Genomic DNA, 16,474 nt, shown 5'->3' with positions numbered 1-16,474 from the left:
GCGATAAATAACAAGTTTTAGTGTTTTTTGTTTAATGTGTGGGTTGGTGTTAAATTAATTAAATAATATAGTAGATAAGGGGTAATAATGAAATCATATTATTTTCTCTCTTCTAATATTATTTTTCAATTATTCATTGGGTCTAAATATTACAAAATAATTAACCTCAAGAGAGGTTAATGTAATTTTAAAAATTAGAGGGAGGCCAGTGAAATAATTAGAAACCTCAGGGGAGCTTCGTGAAATTATCCCTAAAATTTACTAAAGAAGTAGTATTAGATATTTGCTGTAAAATCCAAAACATACAATACAAAATTGCAACGCACTAGCGGTAGATACAGGATTTGCCCACTTGAAAGATGGATATATGATAACACAACATACTTATACTGCATACGCTGTAGCGTAGAGAGTCTAGAGACTTGAAAAAGGCACAAAGTAGTGAAGCAGAGCCAACTCAGTACCATCTTAGTACCCTCACTCAAACTCCTACCTGCTGCATTATCATTCATTCCTGGCACCTCAAAGCAAAGCCACAGCTTTCTAAATCAACCATTAGTGTACGATATTCTCTACTGGATACATGAATAAGTATAACCTTTAATTGCCAAAAGTGCATGTGAGTGGAAAGCTGAGATTTGACATTGAAGTGTCTGTCACTCATGTGGTTGAGCTTCCATGGAATTTGCACAATATGCTTGTTTATGAGCTGAATTCACTGAATTTAGCGAAAATAAGATCTGGGATTTTCTCTAAGGTCTTTTCTTGAGGTGGGTTTTGGTTCTCTTAAGCTCCCTGAGGAATTTTGCTGGTTGTGGTTAAATTTTGATGTTTTTGCTCTCCTTTAACTGAGATCTGTGAACTCGGCAAAGCTTTTGGCTTTTTAGTTTTTGTGAGTTTTGGTTGTTTGGGCTGAAAAGGTTGGATTTTTTGGGGAAATTGGGAGCCTGGAGTTGGATGGAATGTGGTCGTTGACAAGTTGATACATATGAAGCTCCTGATTGCATATGCGCGCTTTTGGGTATGCTGGGTGAGGAAATTCAAGAACTGATGAAGCTTAAATCTATCGTCTTTTATAGTGGAACTGGTTTTGGTTGAAGATTTTTGAGAGGCACAAAAAGCACATTTTTGATCAATTATCAACTATGAAGTGTTATCTCTTGAATCCTTCCTAAAAAAGCTGGTCGGTAGGTGGTGGTGGTGGTAGTGGTGGTGAGGGGGCTGTGTCTATATATTCCCTGCATGGAGATTTTTGTGTGTTTGGAGGAGGCAAAGTGGAGGACTTACCGGGGGTTGCAGTAAAAGGTGGTCACTGAAAGAAGGTCTAGTGCAGTAAGTGCAATACTCTGGTGTGGGGTTAAGGAACTTTCTGGTGAGTGATTTGGATTAGCTATTGTGGCTTCAGAGTTTCTTGTTGAAACTACAGAAATGAGGCTCTCTCCTGCTGGTTTCACCCAGCAACCTCCTGAAGGTGAATCTGCTTTAATTTGCTTTTTCATTGTTGATTGAGTTTGTTGGTTGGTTTCTGTGCCTGTTTTAATTGCTTTCCTCTTTTGACATAACACTTTTTGGTTCTGTATCTAAGATGTGAACTATGTAGTTAGATTCTTGAGTTTAGCTGATACTCCAATCAAGTTTTCCATCAAGGAATCTCATATCCACCTATAAGAAATAATGTTCTCGAGTTTAAATTTGGTGGTACGGTTGAGTTTTGGAGTTCATCTGCCCTCTTTTTCGTTTTAGAGTATCAGTGAGGGACGATTAGCGTGTCTATCCTCCTTGATAAGTTGTCTTTTAGCTTGTGATTGCATAAGATTTAAGCATTGGTTAAGAATACCCTCCTACTGAAAGGATTTTATGCCTCTATCGTCTTGATGAAAATTGAAACTGCAGGGGAAAAGAGGTGCCTGAATTCTGAACTTTGGCATGCATGTGCTGGTCCTCTTGTTTCCCTACCTGCTATTGGGAGCCGCGTGGTATATTTTCCTCAAGGTCATAGCGAGCAGGTCAGTTTCTTGTTTTTACATGTCCCTTGATTTCCAGGTCGCTACTTGAAGTGATGTACTTTTTGGGCTAAAAAATTCATGTATACAGAAAGCCCTTCTTCACAGTTCTAGGTTAGGGAACTTTCTCTGTGCGTCTTCCAGATTCAGCCTCCCTCTCTCTCTCTCTCTTAATATAGGGCTATGTCATTTCATGGCTAATTTCAGCATACAATAAGTAGCTGCTCGTGTTCATTTGCTTTTGAGTCAATTTTATTTCTGTCTATGTGTCTCATGGAAACTATTTAGTTATCAAGATTTTGAGTTTCCTAGTTCTCCTCTTTGAACATTGAGCATGGAAAAGTTTGTCAAAATATTTGAGAAGTTTGATTGCTTGTTAATTGTTTTTCTTGTCAAAATAATTCCTTATGTTTTTCCTGTTTGGCTGGGCAAAATTTTGCTGCTTTTTTTGCCTTTTATCCTTTTAGTTCGTCAACATGCTTAGGTGTCTACTTGTTTCTTATGTCTGAGTTTGACAGTTTGCTATTTGCTCTAACATTTTAGTCCTTGAGTTCCAAAGCTGAATGTTTCTACCTAATTATAAATTTATGAACCGTGTTATCATCTTATTATTGATACATACTGTGTAGGTCGCTGCCTCAACCAACAAGGAAGTTGACGCTCATATACCTAATTACCCAAGCTTACCACCACAATTAATCTGTCAACTTCACAATGTCACTATGCATGTGAGTTTTTTTCTCTGCCTTGTTTTCAATTTAGTAGACAAAGTTTTTTCTCTGCCTTGTTTTCAATTGAGCAGACGAAGGACTGGTTCTAATGAACATTGTTGCGTTGACTTTAGGCCGATGTGGAGACAGATGAGGTCTATGCTCAAATGACCTTGCAACCCCTGAGTCCTGTATGTCAACTCTGATTTGATGAAGAAGTTCTGATTCTCTTTCTTTCTGATTCTCTATCTCCTTACTGTCCTTTCAACTTTTATTTGAATGGCAATTGGCCTTCATGCAGCAAGAGCAAAAGGAGGCTTCCTACCTTCCTGCAGATTTGGGTTCTCCCAGCAAACAGCCAACAAATTACTTCTGCAAAACATTGACTGCAAGTGATACAAGCACTCATGGTGGTTTTTCAGTTCCTCGCCGTGCAGCTGAAAAAGTTTTCCCTCCGTTGGTAAACATTTTTAAATACCTATGAAGTGGCCATCTAGCTTTGAGCCTTCTGTCCTGTGCATGTATGCAGTACGCATCTGATGTTTGATACCAACTTGCAGGATTTCTCCCAGCAACCTCCAGCCCAAGAGTTGATTGCAAGAGATCTGCATGATAATGAATGGAAATTCAGGCATATTTTCCGAGGTGAGGACTATTACGATTTTGATCATGAGAGGCAAGAGGGCAGGGCGATTTTTGTTGGGATTTTGGGTTTTTTGTTGGTACTGGATAGATTAGAAAATATAAAGCTACTGCCGCTGCCCTGTAGTTAAAATTACATGATCACTAAAGTAATCTAGGTTTTTTCTTTCATTTTTTCCATGAAAAAAATTTCACCTTCCAGGCAAACTTGACATGTTGGTCCGATCAATTTGTCTCTGCACACTTAAGCTTTTGCTTCTGCTTTATGTTGGAGGACATAGGCCTTAACTTCAAGTAACAACAAGGAGTAACACCACTTGGTAGCTGTGTTCTTATAATCTTAAAAGCTTGAGGATGGTGATAGTATACAACATCTCAGGCTTCTTTTGATTGAGTCATCTCAACAAAGAAGGATTCTGACTTTGAATCTTCCAGTCATGAACCTGTGATTTAATAACTTTCAAGAAAAAAAACACATGACTCTTGCAAATCATGCATTGCATTCGCATGTGGCCAGAAAAAAAATTTACTTTTCTAATTAGCCAGAATAATTATGGAAATTATGAATTCTGACCACTTGAAAAATTATTGCTTTTTGTTAGATACCTCACCATGGGTCTTCAAACACCTCCCCCCTTTTCTATTCTAACTTTTGCTTTATCTGGTAATTTTGAAGTTTATAGCAAGGTCTACATGGTAGCTAGTATTAGCCATTGATATTCACGTTCGTCAAATCCAAGCTTGTACCGCATACATAGAAAGAAAAATTGTTGCATGAAAACTGTGACTTCTGAATTAATTACGTAGAATGTGTCATAAATTGGCAAAATGATGACTACCAGGACTAATGGTTTATTCTTATCACAGGCCAGCCAAAGAGGCATCTTCTCACTACAGGTTGGAGTGTATTTGTAAGTGCAAAACGGCTTGTTGCAGGGGATTCAGTCCTTTTCATATGGTAGGTGGTCGAGTCATCAATATGTTCATACTTTTATCCATTTTCCATCATTCCTATGAGATGTATGAATTATATTATTCAATTCTTGTAAAGAAAAGAAATGCAAGGATTTGATTGCATGAGATTGTTTAACTAACTGATCATCTATCATCTATGTCATGGAACTTGGCATAACAAGAATAAGGAAATTTCGCAGAATGCCAGAAACAGGGATGATGTTGTCAGCAACCACATACTTTATTTGGTTGTTACTACAGTGATCAGGATGCAGCAGTTAATTTTAGCATGCAAAGTTTGGAGTTAAGAGGAACAGGAGGGGTATGTGAATATAATCATAAAGGAAGAAACTTAAAAAACAGTCCTATAACTTTCTCCTAAAGATGTCTGACAACCTTGTTCTTTATGCAGAGGCTTTTGTTTTTGCCTGACTGATAGAACTTGTGAAGATTCAGTTGTCTGCTAAACTTTTTTAACCTTAACGTTTCATCTGTTTCTCTTGCCTACCTAACTAATTCTTTGACATGCAAAATAATATTCACACTATAACCCAAGCATGTATTTTGACTCGTTTGCAATGCATCAGGAATGAGAAGAACCAGTTACTTTTAGGTATTCGACGTGCTAATCGGCCACAGACTGTGATGCCTTCTTCAGTTTTATCAAGTGACAGCATGCACTTGGGGCTTCTTGCAGCTGCTGCTCATGCTGCAGCAACTAATAGCCGTTTCACCATATTTTACAATCCAAGGTATGTCGACTATCCCATCAAAGTTTGTCATACTGTAATTAAATTCGACCTTTCATATCGTCGACTTGTGTCTTTTCTTATTGAACTATAAATTCAGGGCTAGTCCATCAGAGTTTGTCATACCACTGGCCAAGTATGTAAAGGCAGTCTACCACACTAGAGTCTCTGTTGGCATGCGCTTCAGGATGCTGTTCGAGACTGAAGAATCTAGTGTTCGGCGGTAAGTTGCCTGCTTCAGCTGTTTTTTAGTTTAGTTGTCTGTTGCTATTTATTCATTTACCCTTTGCTGTGTAAGGAAACAATTTAACTTGAAGTGTTATAAAAGATCTTTCTTCCTTGTTTTAGCTTCACATTTTCAAGTTTTCATTCTTTAGTCACTTATATGGACATTTCAGCAAATTATACTCAAAATGTGCAAGCATGTAAAAGAGAAATTGCAATTGGTATAATAGGCATCAATTTCATCACCATTCTTGGTATCTAAATTCTTTTTACTTCCCTTAACCTGGAAAAGTTCTGTACATTTTCTAGTTTTAAGATTTTGAATATGTTAATCTTTAAATTCAGCTACATGGGCACAATTACTGGCATAAGTGACTTGGATCCAGTTCGGTGGCCGAATTCATATTGGCGATCAGTGAAGGTATGCACATATACCAACATGAAAATGATCAAACACTTTGAAATGACAGCACTGGTGTAAGCAATCAATTAAATTACTGGATACTGGTTTGAGGAGCTTTAACTTCATTTGTGTAGGTTGGCTGGGATGAATCGACTGCTGGAGAGAGGCAACCAAGAGTGTCTCTGTGGGAAATTGAACCTTTGACAACATTTCCGATGTATCCATCACCATTCCCATTAAGACTCAAGAGACCATGGCCACTGGGGCTGCCTTCCTTCAATGGTATATTTTGCGGTACCTATGGTTTATTAGATTCTTATACTCTCTCTCTCTCTCTCTCTCTCTCTCTCTCATGGTGTGATTTACAGGGTAGGGAGGAGATTTTCTTATCCTGCCATGCATATTTGTTTTGCTACGTGTCATATCAAGCCTTAGAGCCTAGAGCTCATGTCATATCATGCAATATGGCTATAACCTTTTATCTTTTGGCGGCCTCAGGGATGAAGGATGATGAAATGGGAATCAATTCTCCACTAATGTGGTTCCGTGGAGATGTTGGGGAGCGTGCATTACATTGTCTTAACTATCAGGGAATTGGAGTGGCACCTTGGATGCAGCCAAGGGTAGATGCTCCAATTCTTGGCATGCAAACAGACCTTTACCAAGCTATGGCTGCTGCTGCTCTTCAGGAGATGAGGGCTGTAGGCCCATCCAAGCAGGCCTTATCTTCTCTTCTACAGTTTCATCAAACCCAAGGCATTGCTAACAGACCAACTAGTTTAGTGCAACCTCAAACGTTGCAGCAGTCTCAGCCTGAGCCTACCTTTTTACAAGGCCTTCCAGGAAGCCAGTCCCCAGCACAATCACAATCTCAAGCTCCATCACTGCTAATTCAGCAACAATTGCATCATCAGAATTCTTATAGTAATTTACAGCAACAACAGCAGCAGCAGCAGCAACCTCTTCCGCAGCAGCAACCTCTTCCTCAACAGCAACAGCAAGTAAATGATCATCAGCAGGTTTCAAGTGTTGCAACTGTCCTGCCTCAGTTGACTTCAAGCTCTCAGGTCCAGTCACATTCGATCCAAGCTATCTCTCCCATGCACCAGCAGAGCTTTTCGGACTCTAATGGTAATTCTGTGACCAGCTCTATTCTGTCTCCACTGCAGAGTCTGTTGGGTTCTGTGCCCCAGGATGAAGCATCCCATCTTCTCAGTGTGCCTAGATCCAGCTCCTTGTTATCTCCTAGTGGTTGGCCACCAAAACGAGTGGCAATTGATCCTATCCTTCCTTCGGGTGTATCACAATGTATATCACCTTTAATGGAGGAAATGGGACCACCTAACAACAGTATATCTCAAAATTCAGTTTCTTTGCCACCATTTCCTGGTAGGGAGTGCTCCATAGACCAAGAAGGGACCAATGATCCCCAGAATAGCCTTTTGTTCGGAGTAAACATAGATTCTTCATCACTTCTTATCCAGAACGGGATGTCAAACCTTAGGGGAGTAGTTAGTGATAGTGGGTGTACTACGATACCTTTTCCTTCTTCCAATTATGCTGGTACTACGGGGACCAAGTTTCAACAGAATCCAGAAATGACACCTTCAAGTTGTATTCAGGAATCTGGTTTTCTGCGGTCTCCTGACAATATTGGGCAGGGAAACCCCGCTACCAGAACTTTTGTTAAGGTAAGTTGCCTTGGTAATGACACTTTTGCTGGTGACAACTATGGTAACTCCAGATGACACATGAATCCTCATGAGAATTTGGTTGTCTTACTATTTAACAAAGCACTCCCATAAATGTCTTTCCTGCCTTTTTTCATATGTTGCGCTTTTAATAGGTTTACAAGTCAGGGTCCTTTGGGAGGTCATTAGACATCAGCAAATTCAGCAGCTACCATGAGTTGCGTATTGAGCTTGCTCGACTATTTGGCCTTGAGGGCCTTTTGGAGGACCCTTTGAGATCAGGCTGGCAGCTTGTGTTCGTTGACCGAGAGAATGATGTCCTTCTCCTTGGTGATGATCCTTGGCCGTGAGTATCTTTATTTTCTTCTGTCATAGATTTTTACCTATCTATTATCTTCAAACACCAATTTGCTTGCGTCTGTGGTGTTTGTGCATCACTTGAGTATGATGCATGACAGCTTATTGCTATGTGCTTTATCAAGCTTCTTTTGTTGTAAAGCAGCACATTGTACTCAATTCATGTCGAGGCTTTTATGGTATTTTTCTTTGCTCTTAAGGTTGAAGGGGCAGAAAAGAGAAGGGAAAAACAAACCCAAAGAAAAATGCAATGAAATAGTCTATTGTTCGTTTACTTTCCTTTCCAATTGTTAATATCCTTATGAGGTGGTCTACATTTGCTTGCCATATTAAACAATTCCTTTTTGGTCGTCTTTAATTTTTTTTTTTTTTTTACATCCCCATGAAAGTGTGGCGTTTTAATTGATTCTGACAAACACTGCAGGGAGTTCGTTAACAATGTGTGGTGCATTAAAATACTCTCACCACAAGAGGTGCAGCACATGGGCAAACGAGGTCTCGAGCTTCTCAACTCAGCTCCCAACTCAAGGCTACCAAATGGAAGCTGTGATGACTATGCAAGCCTACAAGAGCCCAGGAATGCGATTACCAGGATGACATCAGTTGGATCTCTCAATTACTAGATTGATTGAAGTAATTAAGACGTTAATCTCATTCTGTAATGTTGTAGCATATAGCATATACTCCATATATTTCAGTAGGAAGAACTGTCTTCTCAGTTAGTATTTTGTATAAAACTTATATTTAATGTAATTATGCTAATATGTGATCCTCTTAAACAGCAACCGTGTTTACGATCCACTATTTCTTCTCATTTTATACCCATTTTAGATTGAAGAATAAAATATGTTCTCCATTTTATGCATACTGATCGTTTCCAACATTTGAACGTGCTCGCCTTTCTGGGTACTTAAAAGTATGTATGCCAAATCATTATGAGCACCGCTCTTTTTCAGGTATCCTAAGCCTAGTTTTCAAGCAGCCAATAAACCGACTCTCGAATTTTCCTGCATTACCGCAAGTATGCTAGTTATATTCTGCTTGTATCTTATGGTTATGCCTTGGCAAGCTCCAGAAAAAGATCAATGATAAATTTCCCTTGCAAACTTGTGGGACAGTTCATTGTGCCCTGTTTGACATCTATTCTCTTGCAACTGATATGTTTGATGCCATCTCAAAACCAATATGGAAGTTGCCATCCAGGGTCTCATTACATCTGACAAATGGGGTTCATCATTTTCGTATGTATTGTTATGGCTTGGAGGTTAAGCAGGCATGTGGGGAGCTGGAAAGAGATATTGACCTTCAGGGCATGGGCCTAGGTTGGGTGCATGATATGGTAAGACGATAATCAAACAATAATAGGTGCGTTAAAGGTAGGGTTGGCACTTCAACAACTCTACATTAATACTACATGGGTGGGGTTCTTCCCCAACTTTATCCACACAAGGAGATGTCGCAATGCAACTTGACAGGATGAAACAGTACCGGGTTGCAAAACAAGTTGACATCAACTTTTGGCAGATAGAAGAGTGCGGTGCTGCTACAATTCTTAAACTGTTGGAGTATTTTAGTAGAAAATACAAAGATCATGCGTAAAGAAAAAAAATCTCAAAATTATTTGATGACCCTTAAAAAGAATAAAGAAAAGAAACGAAAGTCACTTGTTGTAATAAAAATTAGGATAGAATTCTACCCGTTTTACTGATATTTAATGAAAAGATACAAAAGAAAGCGATATAGAGCTTTCTAAGTGTTATACAATGCAGATGTACACGACATGCAAAGTGTCCAATCCAATAAAGCCCCAAAATCATTTGTCAAATCTAAGTTATTGTGCACCTTACTTGTTCTTGAAGAACTAGCTCCATTAGCTTACAAATTAGCTACCAATTTGCCTGTTAAGAAACGTGTTTAAAGACAAAGGACTTTCCATGTGATGTGTAAAGCGTTTGAAGTTCCACTTCCACATGGTGCTCTCAATTTTCCCTGGTATCGTCGCAAGACACAAAACCCATATGAATCATTAACTTAGAATCAATTTCAACAGTCACTTGATGAAGATTCCCATCTAAGCACAGCTTAATCCTCTTAAGAAGAGCTGTTACTTGTGCTTCCGTACTTGTCTTATACTCTAGAAAGGAGGAGAAACCAACAAGCATATTTTTCCCAATCTGTCTCAATGAAATCCTCTCCTCCAAAGTAGCTTGGAATTCTAAGAGAAGAACCATCAGCTTTAAGACTCGGCCGAGACCGAGATGACTTGGCCGAGTCGTCACCGGAACGGAGTTTTCCAATCCGATACCGGGACGAGATAACTCCGAGATAATGAATCGCTGAGAACTTGACAGAATCATCGAGAATTCGGCCGAGACATCTCTGAGACGGATAGAAACGGCAGAGTCGTCCCGAATCAACTCGAATTTTTATTATTTTTGCTAATTTTTTATTATTTTTGTTTATTATTATTTTTTTACTTTTTTAGAATATTAAATATTTTAAAAATCTGCGTCTCGCCGAAACCCCGACTGATATGTCAAGACTGATGTGGAACGGTTCGAACCATGACCGCGACTTTGAACCATGCTGTTGAAGCGACTTTTGATCTTTTTGCAAAGCAATTAGACAACCAAGCCTTTAGTCAACAAAGCAAGATCTAGGACCAGCAAATTAGTAAAGGAATGTGGCTGCGAAATTGATAAGATTACATGAATCTTCGCATTGCTGGGTTCAGGAGCTCCACTATGGTGAAAAGCTGCCTTGTGCATGGCCCTTTCCTTCGTCTCACAAATTTTTATTCTCTTTCTAGAAGCTAGCGGTTTTCTTGTAATAGAAAGGCTCACCTTTCACCGCCAACATAGAAGTTTTGGCGTTCCAAAAGTGACCTCTAGAAAGAAATTAGCTTCAGATCACCGCAGCTAAATGCTTCATCTTCTAAGCTTAACTCAGACTACCAAACTTGCCCGATTGTCATCACAGTTGCATAACTGGTGCTGTTTGTAAAAAATTTTCAGCTTCTTCAATATTCCCTTGTTGCTAACATTGGTCTTTCTTTGTTTAAGAAAAAATAAAAAATCAAATTTGCACCATGTTTAACCAAAAAAATCAACCCTCGTATAATTAGGAAGATATGTTTTCATAGATATGATTAAATCATTGACTTTGCTTCCATGATGCATTCTCAGAGAACTGTTCATAGAATATACTTAGAATCTAAAGCTTATTGGACAAATCCATGATTGTTTTTGCGTAAGAGACATTAGGGTAAATAATATTCAAGAAGCTTCACCATCACATCGATATCCTGTGTCCTTGTCTGTCCACGGATCACAGGATTGCGTGAAACTCCAAGGACATAGAAATCATATAACCACTCCCAGAAGATACAACATTGACGGAGCACCACGGAAGGCCGAGGCAAATACAATTTCGTCGTTTCTTTTTCTGCTTGCAGTCAAGAAACCTGGTCTGCATTTACCACCAAAGAAAAAGAAACCTTGTTTGTCAACTCTATCACCGGTTCCCTGAAACAAAGGTTGGTATGCAGGTGGACTTGCCTTCTGCTTTCAGTTGCATGGTAAAAATGTAGCCAAGAAGCACATGGCTTCTCAAGGAACGGGTTCAAATACTTACTTTTTACTCAATATAATTTCAACTAAAAAAAATTACCAACATAATCCAGGACGAAGAGAGAACCCAAATTAATTACTGTATTATTTACCAAGAATACAGTAACACAGTCTTGCAGAATCAAAAAAAAAAAAAAAAAGTTTTGAAAATGCCAATTAACTTGAGAAATGACTTATTTGGGTACTAATTAACTCCAAACCTTGAACCCTCTTCTCTGACTGACTTGCTTTGGATTAACTAATGATTGGATCTTCATATATGACTGCTGCTCTAGGTGAAGGCCTGTGAAACCTTGTCACTTGTTTCAAGATCCCAATTTCTGTTACTTTGTTTTTGATGTTTTCTTTCATGGGGGCTTGCTTGATCAACATTTTCTCCAGAATTGAGGACTTTTTCAGTAAAAGCTTAATGATTTCCATCTCAGATCTTGTTCCAGAAATGCTTTGCAGCTTCACTTGCCGAAGTTGATTTAAAGTCAGTTGAGAATATTCCTGCACATCCAGAAAATTTGAAGCTTGACTTTCAGCGTACTCGTCAACCTTGTATACCTAAGATGGAGAGGAAGATCATTTATATAGAGCTATAAATGTTAATTTCATCGGAAATGGAGCTTCTCCAGTTCCAGTTCTATCCAGCTATATAAACTGATAGAATGTCAGTGTAAATGGGTTTGCATAAATGTGAATTAGAACTGAATTGGTGCAAAACTAACAAATAAACCAAAAATATATTAGTTTACATTGAGATTGTACAAGTTTACACAACTGGATGGAAGTGGATGGAACGTCGACTAGAGAGGCCCCAGATCCAATTGCATCAAGTATAATATGGCAGAAAAGCATCAATAACTGACCAGAATTTCTAACTCTTCTAAGTTGGGAGAGCTTCTCAGTAAACACAGAAGAACAGCAATCTCATTCACCTCTTCAAAGCATAAATATTCTAGCTTAACAACTTTAAGGTGGATTAGTGTAGTTGTAATCTTTGCAGGGATTCCACCTGCATCTAGAGACTTTAAAGCAAAGCAATAAACACCCATAGTGAAGATATATACAATTACCTCACAATCTTGAATCCAAAGCAAAGGAGCACCTTCTTTTTACCTTGAAGTACGCATAGTGCAAATGCAGATTCTCAAGACTCAGGAGATCATGAAGTTGCTCGATAATACTTGTTCCCCCCACATGAAATTTTCCGTCCATGTCTTGGTTTCTAGGAACAAGCGAAACCCTTGCAAGAACCGGGGTATTCTTGAATAAGATAGATTTTACAGAGCTTTTGAAGAAACAGATTTTAACTTGGGCGCTATGAGCTCAAGGGAGTTCAAGATGGCCGGGATCTCTACAACGGTCAACTGCTCCAGTAGCAGGGAACTGGACATCAAACTTCCCAGTACATCCTCTGCAATATTCACTTGACAGAGTTTCAGTCTAATCAGATGGCCAAAACCTTGGAAATTGGTGGGGGGTTTAATCAAACAACCCCGAAGGTTCAAATGCCTGAGCTCTAGACAGGAAAAAAATGCCAATGGCATTCTGTGGTATTCATTCAGCCAAAGATTGAGGGTAAACTCCCGAACCCCACTCCTTGACAGAAGCACTATCAAGCTGTCAATGTCACGACAATCTTTAAGGCCAGTTAAAGAACAACGAAACTTGGATATGGGTCCTTGGTGTAGTGACAGAATCTGAAATAGAATTTCTGCAAACTTTTGCCTAGGTAATGCATGATTTGTTAAAATTTTATTGAAAATCTTATCATCAAGTACCAGCTGTGGGATTCTGGACCAATTATACCTCCATTTCCTTGATAAGATGCTAGTTCTTGCAGCGTCTCGTGTTGGCAACCACATTAAAATGCTTTCTATTATACTGCTAGGAAGATCACTAATTCTATCGCATGCAGACATTTTGACATTACGAAAGTTTGCAGCTGTTGACATGTCATAAAGCCAATATTACTGTTGATGAAGAAGAGAAATATACGAAGGTCCTTCTCCAAGATCACCAACCAAATCAACATTGAGAAGTATCCATCTTGTTTCCTGGTACAAAGTGAAAACAAGTGTGCAGAATACCATGTCAACCAGATTAGCTAGCAACAGAGAGAAGAACAGAACCAAATTGCATGTTTGCAGTTCATAAAACAGTTTATTCACAGAAAATTTTCCTTTCAAGTAATGTACCAGATTTCTGTCGTCATTGATTAGGAGTGCTCATCTAACACATTCCTAGGTCAGGAATTACCATATGAAATGAATAATAGATTATAAACCAACCATCGAACATGATGAAACAAGGTATAGGAACAACTAACAGATACTTGATTACATATACTGGCTATAAACAAAAACTAATCACTAAGAGCCCAAGTGAGAACATTGAGTCCATGGATACACAAATGGTGGAATGAGTGCTGGTGCGGTTTTGTTTCTATGCCATTCAGTCTGATTGTTATACTTGTTATATTAATTGGTTTACAAAATCACATTGCATTGTTGAACTCGTGAAAAATGTAGTGTACATGGATAAAATATTTCACATTATAATATAATTGTATATCGAAAAATTTAAATATGTACAATAACTGGACCAAATTCTACACAATGCAGCCGCACTGGTGCCCAGTCCCTCAAATGGCTTCCATGTAAAAGAGAATATCGCAAAAGTGAAATCAAAACAAAGGTTTGAAATCAATGCGTTTCCCTCAAGAAAAAAAAAAGAAAGAGTCCATCCATCACATCCTCATAAAAATAAGTATTTGTCACTCAAATTTTTATGTCAAAGACAGTGATTTCTCTCTAGTATACCCATCTTGCAGTACAATTTTCAAATATTAGCACTGTTCCTAGTTGTTAAGATGAAAGGCTCATTTTTGCATCATGATCTGAACATATACTAAATTCTCTCGTAAAGCGAAATGGAAGTCTTTTGCCTTTTAACATTATGAAAAAACAAAAAGAGGTCACAAGTAGTATTCCTTTTTTCAAATAAACAGGATCAAGAGTGATTTCCCACTTACTCCCTTGATGACTTGAACCGCAACCTATTACATGTAAAGCATCTTATCAACTTTTAAATATTTGCTTGACATATAAGCAGCGAAAAAAGACCTGTAGATTCTATCCTTCAAAACACATGAGCGTCTAATAACCACGTTGAAAACTGGGTAAATTGTACCTTGCATGCAAGTTTTTCAATGTCTTCCAGTCGATCTTTTCCCCCCTTTTCCCTTTTCTTTATCAGTAATCCAACGTCAAAATCATGAACCCTGTTGTTTATCCAGCGAAATAAAAAAAAAACCAACAAATAATGCACAAATTCCTTCACACAAAATACATATTTATACGGGAAAAAAGGAAGGAAAGAACAGAAAAATTTTGTTTGAGAAAATTTGAGTATATTAAAAACAACAAAGAAGGACAGCTAGACTTACTGGATACGAGTTTGGCTGAAATTTTCAGGAAATAATCTGTATGTAACCTAAGCTAAGCTAGGTTACGAGTTTGGTGTAATTTTCAGGAAATACGAGTTTGGTGTAAAATTTAGTCTTTTAACGTAACCTAAGCCAATATAGTATGCATGAATAGGTGTAAACGCCTACACGGGGAACGAAGAGAGGAATACAGGATTTGTTATAGGGTTTTTGGACGTAACAAGGGGTCCCCGGCCCACCAAGTTTTCAAATTAGATTATTCACCCTTAAAAAATTTATAATTTTCAAAATTGTACCTCTTAACTTCAAACTTTTGGCACAGCAAAAATTTGATAATAGTTCATACTATATAGTTATGTTTAGATGTGTTGCTGTTCGCCTCTCAGAATAAAATTTCTAGTTCCACTCGTGGATCTATGACTCATAAACGTACGTAACTTTCACTAAAATTACTATCTAATGAATGAAGGACAATCTTTCAAAAGAAAAAACAAACTATGAAACATTAAAAAGGATAGTACAATAAACCGATATAGCAAGGCAAAACATTTGTTACAGGGTTTTCAACCTTTCCTACATTGAATTTACGATTTTTCTAATGGGTGGCCCTAGTTAATATGCCTAAACCATATTAAATTTACCATATGAATGAGCACACACACATATTTATTGCCCCTCTTATATTTAGACACTTTTCTAAATTAATGCCACTTTCGTTAGGAAATTATGGATGAGGCTGCAAAGAGTGTCTAATGAGTACCTGTTAACTAACCAAAACCCTAAATTTGCTAAATAACACAAGAAACCTATTTTTAAAAATTACCCATCAATCACGCATTACACTAATCCTTTTTGTACAAAAAAAAAGAAAAGAAAAAGAAGTTGCTGATTTACAAATGTTTGTCTTGAGAAAGTTGAAGATCATTGCATTTGTGACGGAGTCAATAAGGGTTTTTGTTTTCTCTTTCCTTTTCTTTATGAAGGAAAATGAAAAGAAAATAACGTGTAAAACCAAAAGTATACTACACATCCAAAATTACTTTATCCATACTTGAGCAAATTTCTCAACTATGATAAATGTTAACCAATACATTTAGGATATGATATAGATTGACAATAAATTCTTTTAGATGAATGACAACTATATAAACACTGTCAGTTTTAGATGAAAGAAGACTATGAAAAATTTGAACTTAAAATCCTATATACACTAATGATATATACATTGATGATATATATATACACATATACATGTATACATACATACATATGTAATTGTGAATACAAGTTACTTATGGCATAAGTGGTTAATGTAGGGGTTGGTGTAATTTTGTTTGGCCTATAGTGGGGCCTAACCCTACCATGGCTTTGGAGGTGTTATTGGGGAGGTTATTTGAGCATTAGGAGGCTGTTTAAGTAATTTCAATTATTGGTGAAAATTCAAGATGCATCAATCTCTCCTCAATCTGGAATTAGAATTCATAATCTCTAATTTCTGGGGCCTCAATTTCTAATCCTCCTTTCACTTTTTTTTTTAATTAAAAAGCTTTGTGAAATCATAAGATTGTGATGAATTGTTATTAGGAATTGGGAATTATGTAGCTGACTGTTTGTTGCTAATCTATTGTTAGTTTAATTTCTGTTAACAAAGCTTCTAACTTTTTCTTTGGGATAT

General features: G+C 37.7%; 3 protein-coding genes across 5 annotated transcripts; 1 reads left to right on the top strand and 2 right to left on the bottom strand.

Moving 5' to 3' along the window:
• The first annotated feature begins 374 nt into the window (after window positions 1-374).
• On the top strand, window positions 375-8,519 carry LOC113710274 (auxin response factor 6). 3 transcript variants are annotated; one of them, XM_027233189.2, is made up of 15 exons: window positions 375-1,471; window positions 1,894-2,006; window positions 2,633-2,731; window positions 2,848-2,904; window positions 3,015-3,173; window positions 3,274-3,358; window positions 4,223-4,313; window positions 4,897-5,061; window positions 5,159-5,281; window positions 5,629-5,704; window positions 5,821-5,968; window positions 6,185-6,753; window positions 6,856-7,377; window positions 7,533-7,723; window positions 8,159-8,519. In XM_027233189.2, the coding sequence occupies exons 1-15, from the start codon at window positions 1,429-1,431 to the stop codon at window positions 8,355-8,357; spliced, it is 2,640 nt and encodes an 879-aa protein (XP_027088990.1). In that variant the 5' UTR covers window positions 375-1,428; the 3' UTR covers window positions 8,358-8,519. The 3 variants fall into 3 exon arrangements, with proteins under 3 accessions (XP_027088990.1, XP_027088989.1, XP_071921697.1); XM_027233188.2 differs by having other exon boundaries at window positions 376-1,471; window positions 6,185-7,377; XM_072065596.1 differs by lacking the exon at window positions 1,894-2,006 and having other exon boundaries at window positions 377-1,471; window positions 6,185-7,377.
• A 3,078-nt stretch (window positions 8,520-11,597) lies between these two features.
• On the bottom strand, window positions 11,598-12,566 carry LOC113709288 (F-box/FBD/LRR-repeat protein At1g13570-like). The gene is made up of 3 exons (XM_027232016.2): window positions 12,468-12,566; window positions 12,218-12,376; window positions 11,598-11,912 (listed from the first exon to the last, which is right to left on the bottom strand). The coding sequence occupies exons 1-3, from the start codon at window positions 12,564-12,566 to the stop codon at window positions 11,598-11,600; spliced, it is 573 nt and encodes a 190-aa protein (XP_027087817.1).
• Window positions 12,567-12,631: 65 nt separating this feature from the next.
• LOC113709940 (F-box/FBD/LRR-repeat protein At1g13570-like) lies at window positions 12,632-13,306 on the bottom strand. The gene has a single exon (XM_027232782.1). The coding sequence runs from the start codon at window positions 13,304-13,306 to the stop codon at window positions 12,632-12,634; it is 675 nt and encodes a 224-aa protein (XP_027088583.1).
• Between the last annotated feature and the right edge of the window lie 3,168 nt (window positions 13,307-16,474).

The sequence above is a fragment of the Coffea arabica genome, chromosome 9e, assembly GCF_036785885.1.
Source record: "Coffea arabica cultivar ET-39 chromosome 9e, Coffea Arabica ET-39 HiFi, whole genome shotgun sequence".
In the NCBI taxonomy this organism is placed as follows: Eukaryota; Viridiplantae; Streptophyta; class Magnoliopsida; order Gentianales; family Rubiaceae; genus Coffea; species Coffea arabica.
This window is presented reverse-complemented; position numbering and strand designations above follow the sequence as displayed.

Excerpts from the sequence above, each read along its gene's own strand:
- LOC113710274 (XM_027233188.2), top strand. The coding sequence starts at position 1,429 with ATGAGGCTCTCTCCTGCTGGTTTCACCCAGCAACCTCCTGAAG. Across the intron at positions 2,007-2,632 it reads CTCAAGGTCATAGCGAGCAG|GTCGCTGCCTCAACCAACAA; the intron begins GTCAGTTTCTTG and ends CATACTGTGTAG. Across the intron at positions 4,314-4,896 it reads GATTCAGTCCTTTTCATATG|GAATGAGAAGAACCAGTTAC; the intron begins GTAGGTGGTCGA and ends GCAATGCATCAG.
- LOC113709288 (XM_027232016.2), bottom strand. The coding sequence starts at position 12,566 with ATGGACGGAAAATTTCATGTGGGGGGAACAAGTATTATCGAGCAACTT. Across the intron at positions 12,377-12,467 it reads TGCACTATGCGTACTTCAAG|TCTCTAGATGCAGGTGGAAT; the intron begins GTAAAAAGAAGG and ends TTTGCTTTAAAG. Across the intron at positions 11,913-12,217 it reads TAGAAGAGTTAGAAATTCTG|GTATACAAGGTTGACGAGTA; the intron begins GTCAGTTATTGA and ends TCTCCATCTTAG.
- LOC113709940 (XM_027232782.1), bottom strand. The coding sequence starts at position 13,306 with ATGTCAACAGCTGCAAACTTTCGTAATGTCAAAATGTCTGCATGCGAT.